This window comes from Symphodus melops (assembly GCF_947650265.1).
Source record: "Symphodus melops genome assembly, chromosome: 21".
Lineage (NCBI taxonomy): Eukaryota > Metazoa > Chordata > Actinopteri > Labriformes > Labridae > Symphodus > Symphodus melops.
The window spans coordinates 14,378,675-14,402,852 of record NC_136711.1 but is presented as its reverse complement, the minus strand read 5'-3'; the positions used below and the strand labels follow the sequence as shown (position 1 = coordinate 14,402,852).

General features: G+C 38.9%; 2 protein-coding genes across 4 annotated transcripts in view; both read right to left on the bottom strand.

Moving 5' to 3' along the window:
- Positions 1-972, bottom strand: part of adamts14 (ADAM metallopeptidase with thrombospondin type 1 motif, 14) — a 40,687-nt gene extending 39,715 nt beyond the window's left edge. The window contains exon 1 of the mRNA XM_079333950.1: positions 297-972. Within this exon, the coding sequence (XP_079190076.1) occupies positions 297-375 (79 nt within the window). The 5' untranslated portion in view covers positions 376-972. The remainder of the gene's footprint in view (positions 1-296) is intronic.
- A 5,284-nt stretch (positions 973-6,256) lies between these two features.
- Positions 6,257-24,178, bottom strand: part of pald1a (phosphatase domain containing paladin 1a) — a 49,932-nt gene continuing 32,010 nt past the window's right edge. For all 3 annotated transcript variants that reach the window (XM_079333957.1, XM_079333958.1, XM_079333956.1), the window contains exons 19-20: positions 16,647-16,799; positions 6,257-8,705 (exon numbers count right to left, since the gene is read on the bottom strand). In XM_079333957.1, the coding sequence (XP_079190083.1) occupies positions 8,556-8,705; positions 16,647-16,799 (303 nt within the window). In that variant the 3' untranslated portion in view covers positions 6,257-8,555. The remainder of the gene's footprint in view (positions 8,706-16,646; positions 16,800-24,178) is intronic.

Genomic DNA, 24,178 nt, shown 5'->3' with positions numbered 1-24,178 from the left:
CAAGTAGTAACAAAAATAAGCTGTATTATAGAGAATAGAAATAGACTTTTATGTATAAAACTGTAAAAAATCATATAGCCTATTCACTTCTCCTGCATAATAAATACTGTGATCATCTGAAATCGTAGAGCCTAGCCCACTGTATTAACTTTACAAACAGTTGGGCTGTCAGATCTATCAGAACTTATCTTTCTATAAAACGGCCCCTAATTGTATCATTAACCTCCTAACATTCACATCTAAAATGCATTTCTACACAGAAACCAAAAGCAAAGCAGGGAAAGTGGATTACTCACCTTGCGTTTCTGCAGCGAAAATATGATCCAAAAATAACTGACTGAGTGAAAAGAACATCAATAAATACATACAATCCATAGCGAGGGCTGTAATGTTAGAGCTGCCACTTCAGCGCTGACTTTTCCTTTCTGTTGTAAACTCTGAGCAGTGTCCTTCCTCCTGACAAAAAGCACCAATGCAGGAGAGAAGTCCTCAGAGTTGAGCTGCAGCGAGGCAGCCGTGCATTTCTCTGAGCTTTCCCCTCTAGACGCAAAACTTTCGGATATTCACAAGTTGTTTCCAATCTTTTGGCCTGTGCTGAACTGCAAAGACCAAGACTGCCCCATCCATTTAGAGAGCAAAAGGGGGGAGATATCTGGGGTGCTGATGACGACAACTCCCCCGGTAAAAACCGGGACGGTTTGAAGAGGGAGCCCACTTTTTTTTTTCTTTCTTCTTCTTCTTCTTCTTCTTGTCTTTCTCTCCGTCCTCTCCTTCTTCTGATAACTTTTTAAAAGGCAGGAGAGCAAGTTAACGCACGCCTACGCCGAGAAGAAAAAAAAAAAAACCGTCGGAGGAGTTCAGCTAAAGTGTGCAGAGACAGAGTGTCCCGTTGGTGAAACATCTGCCGTCCAGTCGTGCACCATTACGCACCAATGGTTCTGCTGCGGGACTTTCGACTGCTCCAATTGAAGCCACGAGCAGCCAACAGTGGGAGTGCATGCTCTCCACCAGTGACTTTTTTGTTTTTTGTTCAACTCAAAATTCCCATCACATCCTGCAAAAATATCCACCTTCACTGTTGTACGAAGTCTTTAAATATCTCTGCAACAGAGTGAAAAGGTTTTTTTTCTGATTTCATATGCAGGGTATTAACTCCTATATATGTTTACATTAGAACACAAACACATGTCAGAGATAAGGCTGTAAATCCAGTGTGTCAGAGGTCAAAAAGTTCCAATGCAGACGCCTCCAAAGTCACATTTTTCTTCTGGCAAAAAAATGCGATTTTGGATTGTTCAGAGAGAAAGTAATACTTGCTAGTTGATATCTTTGATTTTTGAAGTATTTAACATTAGTGGATCACATGTACAACCAATCAAAAAGTATTAACCCACTGTCAAAACAGTTCAGGGATAGAATAAAGAAATGAACTATTAGAAATAACCTATTGATTTGTAATAAAAAAAGGAGCTGTGCATGCTCATGTCTGAACCAACAACTCTGGAATCCATCTCAGGGGAAGCGAAAGGGGCTTGGTTTTCCCTGAGTTCTGATTTCTAGGTAGTTTTTCTTTCTTTCTTTCTTTCTTTCTTTCTTTTTTTTTTTGACGGGAAAAGGTGTCTAGACTGCACTTTCTTTCCCTGCACTGTTACTCAACAGTGTGTGTGTTACCTCCCCCCACACACTGACTCTGTCGCTAATTACCTCATATACTCCCAGGCTGGTCCAATGCAGAGCAGGTGTGGGTTTTACACACTCATCCCCCCAAGGATGGAGATGCAGAGTTGTGCATTAATAAGCTATGGAAACTAACCACAGCATTATAAGATGGAAACCATTAACTGACTTTTAAGAAGTTTTATGCTCTTTTTCCATCCATACCGTTTGGTCTCTGTTTTGCTTCTTCTTTTTTTTCTTCGTTTGTGTCTTAAAGCCAAGAAAAAAAATTCCACAATATAGCATAGTATTCAATTAGAAGCCTTGTTTTTTCCCCTCTGAAATGAGTAGCTCCACTCACAGCCTGTGGTTATGTCCACACACCAGAACAATTTTCTACTACAGTGCTCGCATTAGAACACTCTGTCCTTCACAATGCGAGATTAAGAGCTAAACTTTAATACGATCCTGTGTAAAATTGAATCAAAGTGTCACCGCGGATATTCCTGGGAGAAATGTTTCATGAATTGGATTTACTGAACTATAAACACTTGGATATAGCTCCACAGAAACATGCCCCAAAGTCCAACCCAAAATATCTGCTAAGTGAAACTTCAAAATCAGAAGTAGACTGTTGAATTCTGCCCAAAGTTATACTAGACTTTCAGGCTGTAGCTGCAACGAATCAAGCTTCTTCCACCGTCCTCCCATGGGGAGAAGTTAGAGTGCAGTTTGTGGAGCTGTGGATGTCTCAGTGTGTGCTGTAATGTGGTCTAGCCATGCCAGCATGCTGAGAAAATATGTGACTTTTCATCTCTGAGATGCAGTGAGATGCAAAGCAGCTGCTGGTCTACCCGGCAGCTTGAGGGAAGAGGAGCATCTGCAGTTGCCAAGTTACAAACCAGCGACTGGAATATGTTGTTATTATTGTCCTCTGACTGTGGATAGAGGGCTTTTAGACAAAACGGTTCAGAACAAGCACTGAGTTATGACCCGGGAGGGACTCGATGAGTTTCACTTGACTTTCTGTCGGAAAATGTGATCTGATGATTGTGGGATTTCTTTTTGTCAATGTGCAGCTGCCTGCAGCAGTTCTGTTTTATTGTGTCAATCATTATTCCTACAATGATCTTTACGTTTTATGTCCCTTTACAACCACAAACAATCGTTTCAAATTACTTTTTATATACATTTGAAGACTTCTTCCACTTTAGGAACATAATCTTATTTGTTTTCTTATAAGATATGTTTGGAGAAAGATCAGGGTTTGGGTTAAAGTATACTGTGAGGTCTTTAGCGTCAAACGTTACATGTATCCTCAAGGAGTAGTCAGCATCACGGCTAAGAAAAAACTTTAGAAATTAAATGCAGTCCTTCAAGGCAGCCAAACATCTCAGGTTTACATCACATGCCTCACAGAGGCCGCAGACCCGCAGTCTACTTCAACTTTGAGCTTCAACATTTGCTGAATGTCCTTCCCAACCCTTTCCTCACAACTCTCACACTCTATTAAAGGCACAAAAGATGGCCCATAAGTATCTTTATTATCTCTTTAAAAACGAGCTTTCTCTCTTGTTATGGTCTAATGTTTCGTCTTTTCCCATCTGAACAACATTTCTAAAAGAAAATCTCTTTGGTGAATGGTTCACAAAGTTGTATTCAAAGTAGCTTCATAAACACACCTTAATATCTTCAAAAAAGATAAAAATGTAACTGTAGACTAACCTACTTTATAAACTCACTCTATATTACTATAGTGCTTTAAATGCACGAATGTGTACGTTACTTTGCTTTTTAGCAAAATATTTTGGGCTTTTTACAGACCAGATCAGTGTTTTTGTAATGTTGGCGTTTGGATTTTGGAAAAAGTGCGCATGCGCTAAACACCTGTTCAAAAAGCTAATGCAGCGTTCTTTACAGTTTACATACTTCAAACTTATAATACCTAAGGTTTGACGAAGAAGCCAATGTGCTTTAAGTTAAAAAGTACGCGTCTACTTTTGCATGATGTATTTTCACTTACCCAAATATTCGGGGTGGGATTGTGATATTCTCTGAAAGTCATTTTTCCTGCAATTAATATAAGTGCAATTGTCTTGAACAATTTATAGTTACAGTAAAATACAAATCCCTAGATACAATGGTTCTTGTCAAAATAGCCAATAATTAAAAGAACACATTCATACTGATGTCTAGCTGTATTTGCTGGCTATTGGGCATGCCTCATTTATTGACTTTGTGAACCACCAAGCAGAAAATGACTTTGATATCATTGAGATAGCTATCCATTTATAGTTGGAATGAAAGTCTTTCAGTAACACAACTTCAATCAGTTTGATACAGACCAAAAGATCGAATGCCGGGAGAAAAAGCGTTCAAAAGCTCATCAATTCAACTCAAACTGTCATGACCTTGCTCAGTAGAGTGTGTAATACTGAGACCTTCAGAGGTACCTAGGTGTGTATTTGCCAACACAGATTTAAATAGATCCTTAATATATTTTGTAATGGTTTTGCTCTAATTGATGAAATCCCTGAGAGGGCTGAGAGCACACTTATCTTTGAGGTGTTTGTAACTCTGCCTTTATCCTCACAAGAAGCTTCAAAGAGGACGCCAGTGGACCTGTGCACCCCTTACACCAACATCATGCCTTCTCTCCGGAGCAGCTCTCTCATCTGCAAAGGGAAGCCTTTCACATGAAGTTCATTACATCCCTTCAGGCCGCTCTCTTCTCAAAGCCGCTCTTTGTCTGCCCTAATCTTGGGATCCTGCAGAACTGCTAGCTTGAGTTTCACATTGGGGAGTATCTCAATGAGTCTGGAAGGGATTTCAAAGTAGAGGGGGCCGCTATATCATCCAAGCATGGTCCCCATGTCCTGGTCTTATCTTGACCTGGAGTCAAGCTGGCTGTAGGATGCACCTGAATAGTCCTTTTTAATATCCAAAATGTTATTTGAACCAATTTGTCTCTGTTGGTAGAGTGAAGACAAATTCATATGAAAAATACATTCACTACAAAGCTTTTGTAAATGCATTTATCTTTTTTGTCAGACAAAGAGGTGCAAATGTCTTGTTTTCCATTTACAATATTCCAAGATGGGCCACGGTGTGATAAAGTCCTCACAATTTCTGCCATCTCAGAGATTAACCGGCTATGCACTTATACTGTATGAAAAATAAAATAATAAAAACTTGATTTGGCTCTTATATCAAGTTGTTTGCAGCTATAAAGTGAAGATTGAAACGTACATTTAAAGGTCTTTTTGATTTAAAATTCACACTTTTTAGTGTTCAGCAAAGACCTAACAAGTTCTTTTTCAGTACAAATGTACTTTGACGGATATCATTTTGATTTATACTTCAGCAAATGTTTGAGCCCAGTTGAAGCTTATTTTTGGAATACAAATGTGTAATCAACCGATCACTTAACAATGCAACCAAAACATTTTAAGTGCATATGTAAACTCATTAGAACCTCTAATCATTTGTGTGTCAGATATGGTAAAAATGTGTCTGTAATTGTTTTCTTTATATTAAAGCTCCTGTGAGGAAGAATCAGCTTGTGCAGATGTCAGCACTCCCCTTTGGACAAAGTAGTATTCCTTATAACTCCTATGATCCAATCCTGTATGTGTTGGCAGTGTCTCTGACAGATACTGTATCCCCACTTTCCAATGACATCCAACCTTACTCACTGTGTCACTCACTGTGAATAATGCTGTGGTAATAGTAAACAAACAGGCCGCAGCATTATTTAATCTTACTACGTTGGACACCTACCCCCAGGAGGTGGTTTCAGAGATGAAAAGTTACCTATTAGAAACAGTTAATATTATCCCTGATTGAATTTTTGGCTTCAGATAATCATAGAGACGCATCAGGATTCATATATTTTTGTTTCATTGTGACTTAAAAATCCTCACAGGAGCTTTAACACATTCAAAGTTTTCATATATTTGTATATTTCCGACAAAGACAGTAGCTAAAGAAGCCCATGAACTGAGATCATTTAGAAAGGAAACGTGTAGCAAATTTCAAAAGAAGAAGCATTTCAATCTGGCAGACTTGGTTTCCATTTACAATCATCCAGGATAGCCCGTGGTGTGATAAAATCCTAACAACTTCCGCGCTCCCAGAGATAAGCTTGCTATGCTCTTACAAGACGGGAAGTGATCTGGGATATCAGCCTTTCAAAGCAGGCCAGTGAAGCCAAGTGAGCTTCACTGATGTGCCGGCCAGTAGCTTTTAATCTCCACACAGGCTTCCATTCTTGAAGAGACACACAATGATTTTTTGTTTCTTTTAATTAAGACCTTACCTGTCCACATCAAAAGGAAACTCAGATTAGTCCTTTGATCTGCCTAAGCTCTTTATTACTGTATATGGAAAATGTTAAGACTTCAGCCCAACAATCAATCATCTGTTTTCTACGTCCTGTTCATAAACTGCTCTGCTCTTCGAGGTTGACATTGACACAAGACAAAGAGGCCGCCCGGATATACATGTGGAGTCTTAGCGTTGTGAATCTGGAGCAAAAGATAAGGCTGAGATAAGAAGGGGTAAGACAGGAAGCTGAGGAGGGAAGAGACAGCTCCTTGGCTCCGTTGCACAGCGTTGTTTTATTGAAAATCCTCCAAGCCAGATCCCTGACACACATAGATCCGTTTCTGTTTCTCCTGGCAATAAAATGACACCAAAGGCAGGCAGGGAATCTTAATTTTTTTTTTTTTTTTTAATTTTAGCCCCCCCCCCCCTCACAAAAAAAAATTGTACAAGAATGGTATATAAAGTGAGTAAAGGGAACTGCACAGCGTCTATGAAAAAGAAATTAAATAAAAAACATAGCAAACACATCACAGTGTTGCATTCTGTGCATGTGTGTTGCTGAGTTTTGAAGTCAATGAAGAGTTTTAGAGTAATTCTCTCAGATTTTCAAGGCCAACGGACTGTAACACATACAGAGGCATCTTAAGGATTTCTTCTTTTCTGGCTTTGTGGTTTTAAGGCAGGATTTATGATTTTAAAAGCACATTTACAGTTTAATGTTATACTCCAACTAAACACATTACTCGCAATTTAAAGAGTAAAAACAAAAACAATTTGTTAAAAAGGAATGACTGCACAGTTAAATTCCAGAAATGTAAAATGTCCTAACAATGAGCTGAATGTTTTGGAGAATAACAAATGCGTAATTGTTGATCCATTTAGCTAACAATGCAATTCATTATTGACCGAAGGAATGAATCACACAGCTTTTTTATTCCCTCCAATCATACCACCAGCATGAATAAGACTTCTTAAAGTGTACATTTTATGCCTTATCAATTGATCAAGAGTGATTATAACCCCATATTCCACAAGTATTTTTCCTAGCCGTTTGCAAGGTTACATTTTACATTAAAATGTTGCAGAAAAAAATAACTGCATCCTGCCAGGGCTTGTGGAGTCTGATTCATTGCCACAGTCATAAACTGTCTCAGTGACATCACCCATTGGTTTGTGAAGCAGAATTTTAAAGCCCATTGATGTCTATCGCCATATTGGAAATGATGTCTCAAAATTACTTTGGGTCAACATAACAGACTGAAAGCTCTAACTGAGGCGAGCCTTAAGCAACCTGACCAACAGCTACAACTTGCCCATCCATCTGTCAGATCAGCCACAGCCTCTTGGAGCTACTCTTATCTGTAAACGTTTTTATTTCTGCTGTAAAAATGGCCGTTTTAGTAATAGGTGTGTATGTGACTTCCGGGGACTTTAAAGCTTGCTTGATCAAGTGGACAATCAAGGAACTGCAGGTGTGTTGCACTTAACTTCATTTTTCAACGATGGAGGACACTACATGGGCAAAACACAACTTTGAAGAGCTGGAAAGACAATCTATGTCTCTGCTGAAGGCTAACAACTGTGGGCTACATTAGCCGTTTCTAGCACAAGTCCCAACCACAGTTTGTAGTTACTTGCATTGTGGGTAATGAAGGTGTCAGGTTTTTGGCACAGAAGAATGCCTTGGAATAAAAATGATCACATATCTGCTCCTACATCACATGAGAAAAATGTAACGTTTGTCAGTTATGTTTATAAAACTAAAATACATGGAGTCATTTATAGCTCTAAAATGAAATCAAAAAAAGGGAAAAATAAAAAAAATAAAAAATTTAAAAAATAAAATAAAAATCAAATACTGACATGACTTACTGTTAGTACCTGTATCATAATAAACAAAAAATAAATGTTAAAACAAGCAGGTACAATGGCTGGACAGATTTCTGGAGTTATATTGAGAGAAATCTGCTAAAGTCTTTTCTGCAACATTTCTCAAAACATGCACAAATGTGAGACTCAAAAAAACCCAAAGGTAAAATTAGCATTTAAATAACAACAGCCTTCATATGTACACAGTGAACCCTCTTCAAAACAGAAAGCAAAATGCATAGCCACTAATGACAGCTGTGCTGAGGAGAAAAGGACAGGGCTGAGGAAAAATATCAGGTCGCACAACAGCAAACAGTTGTGACATTCAGCCAAAATTGTTGGCTGACAACACAGTGGAATTCCTCTCCTCAATAACAATATTTAACGCTGGTCTTGTCCCAACTGAAGTTCAAAAGTGTCTCCTTGAAGCTTGATTTAAAAAGAGTAATAATGTTACAAATATTAGTACAATGAAATTCTATGTTCTAGTGGAAACAGGGCCCAAATATTAGCTTCTAAATATACAAGTATTATTCTGCTTATATCAGCATAAAAACAGTGAATGTTAACATTGCCAGTAAGTAGAGTGAACAAAAAAAGTTAAAGTAAAGAAATGCATTATACAAGACTCAAATAAAGAAGGCCTGACGACTTTTATTCTGACTAGCACAGTACTGTCCTGGTGTGTTCACAGTGATCCCCTCTCAGATGAACTCCCCACGGAAAGGAAGTGACTGAATGTTTCTCTGTTGCCAGCGGTAACGAAGCCTGGCCAGCGGCATGTCCCTCAGGTTTTCAAACTCGGAGAAGCCCAGCTGGTTGAGGATGTTATATACTCCGGCTCTGGCAGCCACCTAAAGATCACAGAAAAACACAGAATCATTTTTAATGAAGAGACAACGCAGCGAGCCAGTCATTCTTTTATTTGTCCACCATGACCTCACAGCGCCTCTGACCACCACATTTGCGGAGTAAAAAGCATGTTATCTGATGTGCAGCTGTTGCATTGGAACAATAGGGCTCTACAGTGGGTTTGGAAAAAAAACAGGACGCGGTGGTAGTCAAATTTAAATCCGTCTATAAAGTCCAAAAATATGAACACCACAAGTTAAAACAACTCCATTACAAGCAAAAATCCAAGGAAGGTTTACTGGAGTTAACTAAAAATGCTGATTCATACATACATAGAAAGAAAGATAGGCGTTCTTTATTGATGCCAAACTGGTAAATAGTGGAAAAGTTTTATGGTCACAATCCCATTTGCATCAGCTGATAGAAACTGTTCTCAAGCAGCCCTCATCAGCTGATGGCTCAGCTGATTCCTGCTAAATCTCATACAAGACTTCGGATTAAAAAAATATTCTACTCTGCATAGCAGCCCTATCCTTTATTCTCAGTACCTCCTTCTGTGCTGTGTTTTATCTATCAATGTCATGTTGTTATGAATGCCCACGCTGTCTTGTTTGCTGGAGGGGTTTTGGCTGCTGCTCTCCCCGCCTCAGGGCTTTAATAGATTTGTTTTGAAGGGCAGGAAGGACCCAAAGCGAAGCCATATACACAGTTTTACGTTAATGCAATCGAAATAACACTTGTGACATATAATCACTCTATATTCTGTTTGTTGCTTAATTCTAAAAATATTAATTACACAATTTAACTCGAGCTACTTTCATTTTTATTAGCACCTCAACAAAGACTCCACAACTACTTATGAGTGAATCATCTCTACCAAGGTAGAATTAGTGCATCATTCTGCATAAAAAAAAAAAAAAAAAAAAAAAAACATGCATCCAAAGTTCATCTAAGTCTTTCAGTTTGAAAACATACTGAAGTGTCTTTAAGCGAGAAATGTTACACTTTGGTTTCAGACAGTCAGCTCAGTCTGGCCAATCACTTGATGACATCCGTGTGTGAGTGACTAATTAAATGGTTAAATGAGGACAACTTGCGAAAAGGTTTAATTAAGGACTATAGAAATCTGGTTAATTTCCCATTGAAGGATATTTAAATACTTTAAAGAGCCTCCTTGTGTTATTTTACATGTAAAAAGAAGAGGACTGGAAGAGCAAATTAACATCAGAATTAACCCAGCTACCTCATAATTGTACTTAAGTACATAGATGGAACAACACCATGGAAACGGTGTGTTATTTAGCGTTTCTCTGCCTGAGTCAGTACTGAATGGACGGCGAGAGATGTCCCCAGAGGGAGTGTTGTGAGTTCGTGTGAAGCAGCCGGTCACGCTGACTCATGCTCTGCTGTGGCTGTCAAACACTGTAAGACTGATGGCGAGAACCACGGACAACCAGAAACATCTGGTCATAAAGCAAAACAACACAAACATATACAAATAGACACAGCCTTCCCTGCAAAACTATAAAGATTCAGTACCTCATTATGAGTGCAACAGCTTGCACAGTTTACTCTGCAGGAGAGGTTTTAAAAAAAACTGTGCTAGACTGTGATGTTAAGCTATTAAGTTGGATAAAAGAGAAAATGAAAGGCAACAAAACAGACATTTCTTTTGAAAAGGAGCCGACAGATCTTTTTTTCATAAGATGACCTATGAAAATGGTTATATCTGCCATCAAAAAGAGCAGAATAGTTATCTCCTGCAGTCTGTACTCTCAGCTTGGAAAATTGTTAAAAGTTCACCGCTGAACCGCTGCCGAGCTTGTAAGACCTTGAGACGACATTCACGGAATGACTTGGGGGAGGGGGGGAAGAGAGTTAGATGGCCTAAAAACATTTGGCAAATATCATTTCTCCCTCCTAGCCCCAGGCAGTCCAGGAGTCTGCAGATTGGGAGCGAGGAGGAATGTGCTGGAGGAGTAAACATCCGGGTGGATAAGGACACAAAACTGAAATATGACTGTGGTCTGTTTCTGGAGGCTGTGAGGTAATCCTGTAACCAAGACGCTTTGAAAAAATTGCACTGTCAGGTTTGAACGCTGAGCCTGACAAAATGGAACAATGAACAGGAATAATAGTATCACGATATCACTTTCACCGACAAAGATTATAGTTTAGCTGGCCAGGTTCTTGCGGAAATAAGCAAAAAGCGCCACAAAGTGTGGTTAGATTACTGACATGCCGACTATGCAAAATCAAATCTTACAAGACATCTCATGTAACGCGAAAAACGTCTGATTTGTAGACATGACAAAACAACATTTCAAACCCAGTAAAAAGTATTTGTATGAGGAAAATACTCATGTCGCTTCTATTGTCATGGCTTATAACTGTTCTAAGCAAAAGCAGGCAGTGATGAACTGCTGGTAGGATCCTGCTGAGTGAGCTCGTTGCAGGGAAAGAATGAGTGGGCGCAACGGAACTATTAGTCAGTGGATGAGACTCTGAGGAGATCCTTGGATTTCAAGCCATTACACAGGGTACTTAACCTGACTCATCTCCTCCAAAGCCCAGCTGTCTAAATAGAAGATGAGTGAGTCGGACATGGTGAACGGTCCGGTTACAGACGCCCATCCGTAGGCGGTATAGTGAAGAGGTTCAAAATCTCCAGAATGCAGAAGTTGAGGGGTTTAGATGATTGAATTGAATCAATTTGGTTATTTGTACGCCTTTATTCTCGAGCAGGGGTGTCAAGTGAAAGCTTCAATCCGTTTAGTGCCTTCTTGATCGAGAAAAAGCCCTAAGTGTCTTTTTGGCTCATACGGATGAAAGACAACAACTCCCAGAATGCACAGCAGCCGCTTCCGCTTCCTTCATCAGCCTCAACTGCTAGCCACGAACATCCGAAGAAAGATCTTCAAAATCCCCTTCATCCATATCAGTTTGAAGTTTAAAACATACTGTCCGCCATTGTCGGTTCTTCTCAGCTTTCTCCATGGAGCCTGTTAGCATAGCGTCCAAGCAAGATGGCAGACGTTGCTTTTAGATTCTGGGTGTGAGGTCCCACCCAGTGATCTGTAATAGGTCTGTAGCTTCAGTGGGTCCGAAAACATGAGAAACTAGCGATGTAGTTTCACCCCCTCAAGGCAGCCTCTGATGACAGGAGGGCGGGATGCACAGACATTTTACAGTACTACCAGGTTTCTAATGATAGAAAGCTTAATGCAAGTGGGTGAAGTATTAACAATGTCTTCTAGTAAGACCTGCTAAGGTTCGGCTCATTATACGTCTGAACTGCTCTTCTCTTTTAAAATAATGTGGACTTTTCAATTTAGAGACGCATCTAAAATGGAAAGGTTACTGTGAATTTTCTTTTACAGCCCCCAGACTTGGGATGCTCTTTCTGAGAAGTTCAGGTGTGTTGAACTGGTGCTTGAACATAAATCACTCCTCAAAACACACCAGTAAAGAAGCTCCTAAAGCCAAACTAAATAACCTTGATTTAATTTGTTAATTTGATTTTAAAAGTTTGTCTCCTTAAGCTGTGTTTTCATTGCCTTCCTCTCTTTTACGCATCTCAGAGAAATACTTGGACTACAAGCAAGCTTTTCAGCTTGTTTGGGTTGGGATTTGTTTTTTAAACTTTTTTTTTTATCAAAATATGACAGCCCCCAGGCATTCTTTGACTGACAGGACAATTTTAGTGTTCAGCCAAAACACAAACAGAACAAACCAAACAAATAACTGTTGAGCCAACCATCCCATTAAAATAAATGGCTTTACTTCTTCTAGCCACACTGCAACTCCTAAAGCCAGAATCAGATTTGAATCCATCAGACTCTGACAGGTGAGCGACGGTTGCTGTGGCGACCATTCATCTTGGCATTAGTCTTAGGATTAGGTGTCCTCTTCTGATTGATTTCTGAACCCATGAGAGACTTACACAAAGGACAACAAAGAATGTCAGCAGGAGATTAGGTGGACAAAAAGTAGACACTCGGACATCCAAATACCTGGTCTTGTTTTTGTTTGTTGAAAGCAAAATCTTTTTCATTTTGTCCTCAGGAGTTACATGAGCTGTTCTCAATATTTTTTGGCCGCTCTCCTTCTTTACTTTATTTGTTTTATGTTACAACTCTGCAGCACTTTAATAAGGTCCACCTGCAGAATGTCCCTCTGTGTCTATGTAACTTGACATCACATACCCTTTAGAGAAAAGACAAGAAACGTATTGAAAAAATGAAAATAGTTGAATGCAGATGGGGGAAGACTTGTGCCACACGTGATTCAGTTTGTCCACACTAACAGCGGTATTGTGATGCATTTAATGGCCCAGTTGAAGCAAAAAACTTGGCAGTGGCCCAGCCAATCTGATCCATTCGACCCTGAAGGCACAATCATTAGCCTATCACCAGTGACCGTAGCAGGATCTTTAATGACAAACTGTGAGCGCCTGAGGCGGCGGACGAGGGGGTCACTGCCACCCCTTGTCGTGCTTTTTGAAGCCTCTGTTACACAACCAGGCTGATCTGAGATCTGAGCGGCACAGGCTAGTTCAACATCCCTCATGAGCCGACTGTTCATGGACTAGTTTGATCTCTGCAGCAGCTAAAAGCAGGAGCGCCGTGTTCCCAGGCATGCAGGGCAGCCGTTTATGCCAGCTGACAAGTCGCCTCTGACCTATTTCATCTCGTTTATTTCTGATCATTCGGATTGATCGAACACAGAAAGAACTGCACGTGTTTAACGCCGTTTCACTGCAGGATAAAGGATGCTAATTGCTAAGGAGGATACGAAAGTCTGCTTTAGCTTTGTACAGAAATATATAAACTGAATTATTTTAAGTCAACAGGGATCAAAGCTGTTAAGGGGACACTAAACTATCTGGTGTTGTTGCCATGATTAGTCGTATTGACTGAACACAGAAGCAAGTTTTATGCCGTTTCACCTCCGAGAACAGAAACCAACTAATGGCTCCATAACCATGCAAGGAATCAGCTGTACTGTATGTAACTTTTAGCCTTAATTGGACTTTTCCTGGATTAATAAAAGGATAAATAAATAAATACATTTTAGGCAATATATGTTGCATAAACCACTTATTGACTCTTTGTGTAAAGGCTGAAAAAATATTGTACCAGGCGTCATTAGCCCATGTTGCCTCGTGGCCATGTAGCGAGATCAGAGCTGAAACATCAGAGGAGTTATTGGAATTGAAATCCATGTTTGCTAATCCAAAACACGTCCCTTTACACAATGGCGGGACTTGTGTACAGTGCATACCGCGGATGCCTGCAGGAGAGGTACCCTATCAGTCACTCCAGCTGTTTTGATGTGTGGCACAGAGGCCTCCCTGTCCCCCTGCACAGGCCCCATATGTGCAGCCTTTGAGATAGCCGACGGTGGGAAAGACCAGCGCCTCCACACTGCCCCGCTCCTCCGGCTGCCTAAATGAGGATTGACGTAAATGACGTCTTTAAGGCTGCATCAAAGACGACTACTTCCAACAGCTCTGCTTACTGTCCCGAGAATCATTGCTCACAGACGACTCCAAGTGCATTTCATTTATACGAACAAACTCATCAAAGTGAAGATACGTTTTATTTATGAAATACAAAAACTCTCTTATTTAAAGGTCAGAATACATCCACCATGTTTTTAGAACACTAATTTATGTCCCTGCCTTTGTATCAACTTTATAAATTCTGAAAAAAAAGTCCATCCTCTGTCTTTTGCCTGATTTAAATTTTTTTTTTATTTTTTTAAAGATGGTCAATTAAAGATGACCACAGTTGAACAGATGTGTGGTCAGCTTCTAATTCTTCCTGAAAACTTGGAATCAGCGGAGCGGGTCACTTTGTGATGTGATTACAGCATCACAAATCAAAATTTCAAAAAAAAAAAAAAAAAATCAAAAAAAATTAACAATCAGCTCTGGCATCTCAATCAACCGGTACAACAAACTCCCTTCACTGAGAAAGACTGTTTCTGGGTTTATGAATGAAATCAACAACATTGATGGAGAGAACACATTTCACTGTTTTTAGATTGTGCAATTTTCAAAACGTCCTCCATGTTTACTTGAAGTTTCGGTCAATCATTGCAGAGATGAAAAAGCTGATTAAACTATTTAAAAAAAAAAAGAATACACGCACGCACGCAGAAAGATCGCCTATCCAGTTGATAAATCACTAAAACATTCTGAAGGGACAAACACTTTTAGCCTCCAGCATCCCTGATCCCTGTGAGCATGTCTTTATTTTCTCATGGCATATCTGGGCCATTAGGAGTCACTCTGATGCACCACATATATTTGCTATTCATAACAGGAAGAATATGCCCCAATTGCCTGTGCATATTTCTCTGACAACTGTTTTCACAGCTATTGTTCTGGACTATTTTGGAATTCCGTGTTTTTTCTTTGCGTTTATTCCGGCTCGATAAGGACAAAGACGAAAGAGATTTTCATTCATTAATTTCAAGTATTCCAGGCTCCTGGCCATGTTTTTCTTCACACTGTCTGCTGGAAAATAAGAAAAGAGAATACCTGCTAAATAGCAGGCAGTATTCCAGATTACGATTCAAGCTTGTTTGCTTGCTTTGAGCATAAATTCCAGACATTCAATGTCAGTGCTGTGGGAATACTAACGTCAATGATTTAATCAGTAAGCCAAAAGAAAAGTGTTCTCCTAAGCTGCTGTTTCTGTCTTTGTAATCCTTCTTTCAGTTAAAAAAAATGATATGTTGATCCCTGGTGTTAAAGCTTGGATAACAACAGGAAAGCTAACACCTTGTAATTGAAACCAAACACACGTAAATATAAATGAAGCTATATAATACAGAGGTTTGATTTCTTTACATTAAACATGCACATTGTGAGCTGTAGCATTTACCTGATCACACTTTATGAGTTTTGTCAACCCGCCAATAACTGCTTGGTTTTTTTTTTAACTAGCATGCGAGTTTCACATAATGCAAAATATTTTAATTGCAGTTATTGTGTATAGGTAAGAGAGGGTGTGTGTGTGTGTGTGTGTTGGGTGTGTTTTTCTGTGTGTCTTGGGTTCAATTCACAGACTAATCATTTGTCTGGAATGTACATAAATTCTCGACTTTATTGTCGGGGCACAGCTGGCCAAACGATTAATGTACCAACAAAAACACAGAGTTGAGACATTATGAAGTTGAGTGTGTGAAGAAGCTGGCCACAGTAGAGCCAGGACCAACTTGTAAATTTCTTAGAGGAAAAAAAACACCAAGTTAATATGTGAACAAACCAGGTATGAAAAAAAAAAAGAAGAAAAAAAAGTCCTTGCCTCCCTGTTCTTTCTGCCTGAATTATTCCTGCACACCTTGGTGGGTTATTTATGATTTGTTCCCCCAGGCACACTTTTAATCAAATAGAAATAACCAAAAAAGCTTACGTCTGCAGAGAGGAGAGTGAAAAGCACTAAATTGAAGTGGAAGGTAAACGACAGGTGTTTTTATCTTCTACGAGTTCCCGAATGCAACAGTGGATTCATTCCAAACAGCTTGTACTGTATGACTTACCCCGAGGAACTAACTTCATATTTTCATTTTGTGGAGTTCAATTTGCAATATAACTGTATGTTGTTATGTTATTTGAGGACTTGTCATTAGTTTGTCTTGCTGTAAAGTAAAAGTTCTCTATTACTGTAAATATACAGTGATAGAGAACTTTTACTTTACACTGTTCTATCAGTGTTGAGAAAAAAAAAATATCCAAAAGCGGTAACACTTGTCTATTACTATAAAAGAGAGATGGTGGTGCAGTGCACTTTTGTAATAACAGCCAGAAGGTTCCTGGTCCCCTGATAGACCAGAGCTTCTGTGTGGTGTTTACATGTTCTCTGTTTTCTCTTACACACACACACACACACACACACACACACACACAAATATTAAAAAAAGAGTTGTTTTACCTGTTCCATCCATCCAGAGAAGGAGCGCTGCCATGAGTCTTTCTTCTCTAGATGCAGGTATGTGTTGAAGAGGATGAGATATATGTATCGCTCCAGGTACTGCAGGCTCCTTAACACCAGCTGCTGCTCCTTCTCCGTCTTACCACTTTTGATCTATAGAAGAGAGTAAAAAAACAACAACAATCAAATAAAACAATGTTATAGAGGAATATCATGTAGACATATAATATTACTTTCCTCTATCAACGGATGAAATCAACAGTTCAAAAGTCAATACTGACATGGTACACTGCATGAAAGGCTTTTTCTTTTACCGTCGCTACAGTCGCTAGTGTTTCTATTCATCTCCCACATTCGCTCTGTTTGTGTAAAGTGCTTACCTGCCTTAGCAGGACCGTGAGCTCTATCTAAATGAGTAACAGGAGGATACCATGACAAATAGTATTCGGGGTCAGGAATAGAAGCCAGATTAGTTCTATTCATGTAAGAGCAGTAATTAACAGAGAAATCATAGAATTGTAAGAAACGTCAATGGATCAAAATGAAAAGGAATAACCTTGAACCGCCCTGAAAAACTAATTCTATCGCTTTTTTATCCATTTATATTTTCACAAGCATTTTGGTTTTTTTTTAATAAGCAGAACCTTTTATTGAAGATTGCTGTGAAGGAGCAGAATAAAAGGATGGGAGAGTGTGTTCTTTATGAGGTCAAGTGACAAAAGGCAGATTTGATTTAAAATGAAAGCAAAAGGAAAGTCAGAAGGTCAGAGAAATTCCTCATTCTTTCTTGCATGTACTGTTTACTTTGTGATCAATCCCGCAAACGCTGAGTAGGTTTACTTTTCATTTTGTCTCATCTCTACCGATGGGTAATTCATCTCCCCCCCATTTTATTTACGCGCGACGAATATTAATACCAAATCGACCTCGCAACCAAATAGGAGGACAAACACGGAAGTGGAAGACATAACACGTAATTCAGCATGACACGAAATTAACTGAGGAGCATCAAGCTTCTCCTCCCATTAATCACTTTTTTTTTTCCCTCATCACTTTCGGATCAATCGTCAATCATGGTGAATAAATCAATGTGAGATGAAACTACAACATGACATGAAATCAAACGTGCATCAGCTTACAAACATGGCCTCTTGGCTAGAATAGCCAGTTTTTATTTCTCACTTAGCGCCGACATAATATTATTCGTTTTAGTCTGCCTCAGGCCACCAGCTCCAACAACAGAGGGTCTGTGTCCTCTCCATCGCTGGCACAGTCGGCTACACATACTGTGAGTCACACGTCAACAGCTTTGATTTATCTATTACAATACACAACTTCAATTACCGCCTCGCGCTGTTCTGGCCAATCAAGTTCATAATAACCACCACACAAGAGGAAGGATCCCATTTGCTGCACACATTGAGAGGCTTGTTTCTTTGTGATGCGTGTACAGTTTAAAAGGACATTGCCTAACGAGACATGTCAAAGGTGCGTTCTTGTTGTGAATTCTTTGCACAAAGAGAAGTGAAAGTCCTGCATGTTCCCACACATGGCTAATTAAGTTGATGTCGATGAAGGTAGATAAGACTGGAACTGAGTTTTATGTTCTCCGTCACCATTCTGCTTAGTCTGCCCAAATAGTTGCAACATTGTGCCGGATTTCAAACTTGTGTCAAGGAGCCAGTCTGACTCGATTTGACAGAGGCAGAGAAGAAAAACAATGAAGCGAAAGAGATGAATAATTACTTCATTACGGGGACGGGTTAGACTAAAGCATGCACTCGGGAACATCTCAGTACTGCATGCTTCTGAAATCCTTCTGAGATGCTCAGTCAGTTTTGGGCCTCACAGTGTGACGGGATGAGGGAGTCTCGGGAGACAAGAAATAATCACAGCAGCTGTTTTTTTTTTTTTTTTTTAAGAGTGTAAATCCACAACAGTGCCGTAAAGAAGCTGTGCACATCTATATTGATTCAGCAACAGCGTCAAATTGGTATCCCAGTCTGTGATCATACTGGTCACTCGCCAACGTCTCGGGTGTTTTGTGCATTTCTGAAAATGTCACAAGTATCAGTGTTGCTTCACAAAATGAGGAAATATATGATCCACGCTGTACGTAAGCAAACATTCACTATGCCTGGCATTTCACAGCTGAGCCTCAAAGGCACGTATGATACGTCGTGATTCAAAGATCTTTCTGTATCACAGTTATGATTGGATAAAAGGGGAAACGAGCCGTAATGCTGTCAAAGCACAACATCCTCGTCATGTCATATTTATTCACCTCGTCTCTCCTTACATCTGCCTCAGACACCTGCAGATTGAAGTGTTGACATTTGGAAGGATGTCTGCTGATAAACCATCTATAACAAATTATTATCCATCATAGTATACTTGATATTTATCCCAATGTGTTTCCAAATATCATTTTATATATATATATTTTTATTTTTATTTTATTATTATTATTAAAAAATTTTTTATAAAAAGACAGTAAGAACATGGTTAGGTCTAAAATATAAGAGGAAGTTTATTCCTCCATAACTTTTTAAAGATAAGATAGTAAAACTTTCCAGTATATTCTAAAAGCCAATCCAGGACACAAAGTTGTTGAAAAATCCAATTAAAAGTCCTTCTACTTTACATAATAGATCTATCAATCAAATATTTTCCTTTATAACAAAACTATATTAGCACACGTTAGCTCAATGACAGCACTTTTACGTGTTCTTTCTCATCAGGTGGCTACTTTAATTAGTATGCTTTTCAATTATAGGCTTTGAGCAAAGTACATGCAGACAGGCTTTCATCAGTGTCAAGTAGTTTTTCTCATTCTTCGTCTCCTATTTTTTCCTATGCATCCCTTTTTCCCTTCTGAGTGATTACAGCCTCGATTGTGTCAGGCAAAGTGACCTGTTATCAAGCTCTATGTCTGAATGTTTAAGTGCAAGGTGCGGGATCAACTGAAGTTCAGAATAAGTCACCAGAGGCAACGTGGTGTAGCTAAGCTCGATAAAGTGTCAGCAGCTTCTCGCAGCAGAATGTTGTCTGCATCCTAATGAGCCTTCACAGAGCAGCTGGAGTGGCTTCTGTTTTTCTTCTGCGTGTTTTCTGCTCATAGTTCGTATCGTATCAGGGAAGAAGGGACATTCTGGGGGCTGAACCGAAGGAAAGAAAGTTTACCAAGTAGGTGGGCCCGTACTCAAGGTAATTTGAAATGTGCACAGCGCACCATAATATGATCATTCCTGGGCTGAATGACGCAAGAGAAAGTGGGGGAATGAGTGGGGTTTCCTGTCCATTCCCAAACAGCCTTAGTTGGATCCCAGTTTTCCAAGCTGAGAAGAAACTACACCTCTGCCAACAAAGTATGGGCTGTCTTTTGTACAGAAACTTGCCCCTGCTCACATTTGAGGAAAAACAGCATGCACACATGTCACATTTCTGATTTTTCCCAGTTAATATTTACCACAGTGGCAGAGCAGGTGAACCTGATCACCCTGAGCGCCCTGCTACCCAAGGGGGCTTTTCAGCATTTTAACTCTTAGCCTGAAAATCCACAGTGCCAAAGCCTGGCAGATGTTAAGGCACAAGCAAAGGGCCAAAGAAGGATTAGAACATGCAAAATGCTCCAGTGGGTTTGCAAAGATTACATAATTCACACCTCTCCACTCTGCAGAATCCTAATATTGTGGCTGCCATCTGTCTGCCTGCGCAAGACTGAGCCATATGTGTGGTTAAGCGGCCTCTCGTGCAGAAATTCCTTCACAAAACGATGTTGGGGAAAGATGTGGTAAAGGAACAGAGTAGAGTATTTCCATTCCATTTCGAAGGGAATGCCTTGATAGCTTTGGATTAGCATTCATTACATTTTCAAGGGTTAAAAATCCTGTTCAGTGCTGACACATACCTACCCATACATACATACCTCATTTTGTTTATATGAAAAAAAGTCTAGATTAATTATTATTATTATTATTATTATTATCCATGTTCTAAGATGAAAATATAAACATTGCTGTAAACAATGACAGAAAGAGAAGCTTAAAGAAGGTACACAGAAGATGAGTTGTCATCAATCAAAGGTGAAAGTCACGATTCAATAACAGCTAAGGTATGATGATAAAAGTCCTCCGCTCTGTATGGATCACAATAAAAGGAAGGCCAAACATAGAGCACATATCAATTTCAAGAGAGTGCAGGAATTCTGGTTGTGCTGAGAAGCGCTGCGAGTAAGGTTGATGTGAAAGGCAGAGAAGTGGATAATAAAAACTGAGGGTGGAGGAAAGTACCGGTATGTTATCACTGCAAAAACACCTGTTAGGATTTTTTTTTTTTTTTTTTACATACATATTTCTCCATAATACAGGAAGAAGAGAGTGGCCCTTTTGTGGCTTATTTTTGACAGTTTTCAGCTAAAAAAGGAGCATGTTGTATCTTACTGGTTTATACTGAGTATGAATTTAAAAACAATGCGCTCTGGCTGGAGCCTTAAATGTTTGATTGGCAACCATATTTTTTAAACAAATTTTAGATGCCAAGACAGATCTTTAAAATAAATAGTTTTTAAATAAACTAAAGCTTCGGGTTTTTTTGTATTTAAAGAGCACTGTATTAGCTACATCCAACTTTATAATTTGATAAATATGGAGGAAATTGTTTTATCTTTCCAATAGCGAGATTAATTCAAATTTTACCTCTATTTTTTTTTTTTTTACAATTTGGACTTTGAAATGAAACGTGAAGCTTTGTGAGCTTTAAATTAACCATTTTCCCATCAGTCAAAGTCAAGCTAGATTTTTTTTCCTTCTGTAAGTCTTTAGATAAGCTAGGCTAATTACATCACAACCTATTAAATTTTAAAAATAAGAAGAAAATCATGTTGTTGTGAAACTTTCAAGGTACTTGAAGGTGAATTTTGTTCCTTTAACAATAAAGCCAAGCAAGCGGTTTCCCTTTCGTCTCTAGGGAATCACATACTATTCTAAGCTTTTGAAACATTTTTTTTTTTTTTTTAAGAGTTCTGTGACCGAGATAAAAACAGCTCATTAATAATCTTTCAAGATACTTTAAGTTCAAATGTTTTCCTTTTAGAGGGAGCCAAGCTGTTTTCTCCTGGGACTTATCTTCATGTTAAGCTGAGCTAGCTTCTTAATTAATCATCTATCCCTACGCCCAACAAGATACAGAACAGGAGTGGGTTTTTTTTTAAATTGTCATTTAAATACTTTAATTCACTTATCATTCAACAGTTAAGTTTTTTGTTTTTGTTTAAGTTGTTACTAAGAAAGACACAGGGCACAGGGAGGGCTTGAGAAAATGAGTCGTTTTGTTGTCGCTAATATACAGTAGTGATAAAACAATTTACAAACAGCATGAGGTTGATCAGTCAGTAAAGTGAATTAAGTCCGCCACAAAGCATCATTTACCAAATCTGAGCAGAAAACATTAATTCAGTTTACTGCTTGACTCAAAAATTAAACAGAAAAAAGAGACTCAATTGGAAATTAGCTGCTTTTCTTTTCTTCTTTTCATCAGAAATGCTTTCTTTCACCAAATTTTTTTGATGCAAAAGGCAAAAAAACCCAACAAAATACGACTCAACATTTTAATAAATATGCCTTGATTCTTCAAACACTTGTAGATAATGTCTGAGAAGTTTCTACATATTAATTATGGGACTTCGTAAACCAAGACAAATCAATATTAGACAACTTTAAAACCAAGCTTTACGCACTCTCTTGTAATACGTATTCTTCGTGAAGCTTGAAGTCGTGAAAGCAGTCAAAACAGACGATTCACCTTGTTGATCAAAATAAATGCACTGGTCTTGTGTTTTGTGGTGGATTTAACCCTTGGCAAGCTGTTTGCAGTTTATGCCTTTAAATTCAAAGACCGGTTCAAACAGGAGTTCGCAATAATCCCCGGATAGACGTCGCAGCCTGCAGTTGAAGGTATATTAAAGATAAACACTTCCCACCGATGACACACACTTAACCTTCTCATCTTGTGTAAACAACCTCAAGTCATGGCGTTTCACATGAATGGGTCCCACATGTTGAGTAAATACAAGACCTTGATGTAAAAATGGCAGTGGTACTATTGATTTAAATAAAATAACAGATGTTTTGCCAAACTTGGTGTTTGGTGGCAAATATGTCCATATCTTACAGTAAAAAAAACCTCTCTTTTCCAGTTGTTCTAAAACCATTGACAGCATTAACATTTTATAACTTCTATTTTTTGACCTTTTACAACAAAAATGGCGAGAAAAATAGAAGCCTGCAGGTTGTCGAGCATTCACTTGAAGATGGCTGCAAAAGCCCCAGAAGTGACATACGCATCCATTCAAAAAAAGCCTCTTTGAAAGGCCATTATCACAACCAATGGGTGACATCACTGAGACTATGTCATTGCCCATGTTTACTCGGTATATATCCTGAATACACATTGTTGGCATGGGATTCTTTGCCACAAGTTTGTGTGTGGTTTCTGGGAGCATTACCGCCAATCTGCTCTTACTGGCAGCCATTTAGCCAGCTGAGCATGTTTTATGGAAATAGCGCTTTGTGTTTGGTTGTTCAGTCAGAGGAAGGAGAAGATAAATAAAGAGATCAAACAACTTTGTTGTCTGTCCACAAGGCTGACATGTTGTGTAGGCTATCTCTTCTGTGACTACCATAAACTCATAAAAACCTATTTGTGTGTTTGTAAGTTTCATTATTTACAACATCCTGCACATTTATTTATGCCTAGCAGAAAAATGAGGGGTATATTGACCCTTAAGGATCACTGTAATAAATATCCATTCATGTTTATATATATACGCACCTATCCTAACGAATCATGCCTGTTTCATAAAAAAAAAACGATTTAACCATTTTAGAACAAATCCTTTAACATCAAACATCACAATGAATACTAGGTAAATTGGACTAGATTATAAGTAAAATATCGACATGAATGGAGTCAAATATATTCTTTAAATCTTGGTTTCTTCTATTAAATGAACGAGTGCCATATCTTTAGTGTTACTGTACAAGTACAACGAAATACTGTTAGAGCAGTCCTGCAGAAATTGGAATGAATTCTAACGCAATTGATCTGAATCCATACCAGCTGCCAGTCAGAAAATCATGCTTCTGTATTAAGCTGTGTAGTCTTATCATACTTGAACATTTCTAAAGTGAAAGTTAATAAAATGAAAAAAAAAAGGTATCTATTTCGAGAAGTTACGCGGGGGTTGCTGGAGGCAGCACCTGAGTATAACCCTTGATCGGTAGTAAACAAATGATAATGCTCGACCTTTTCTGTGGGCTGAACTGAGACGTGCACATGATGGAGAAGTTCAACCGCTTGACATATGGTGCCAATTACCAGCTGATGGGGTTGCTGAGGTAAAAAGGCCAATCCATATTGGCCCTTCCCACCCAGGTTAACACAAGCAGCCATTCATGCAATTTTGTAAGAACACCTCCCACCCAAATCCTAAACCAAACCTCGACCTGTCTAGAGTGGACAGGCTGCCTACA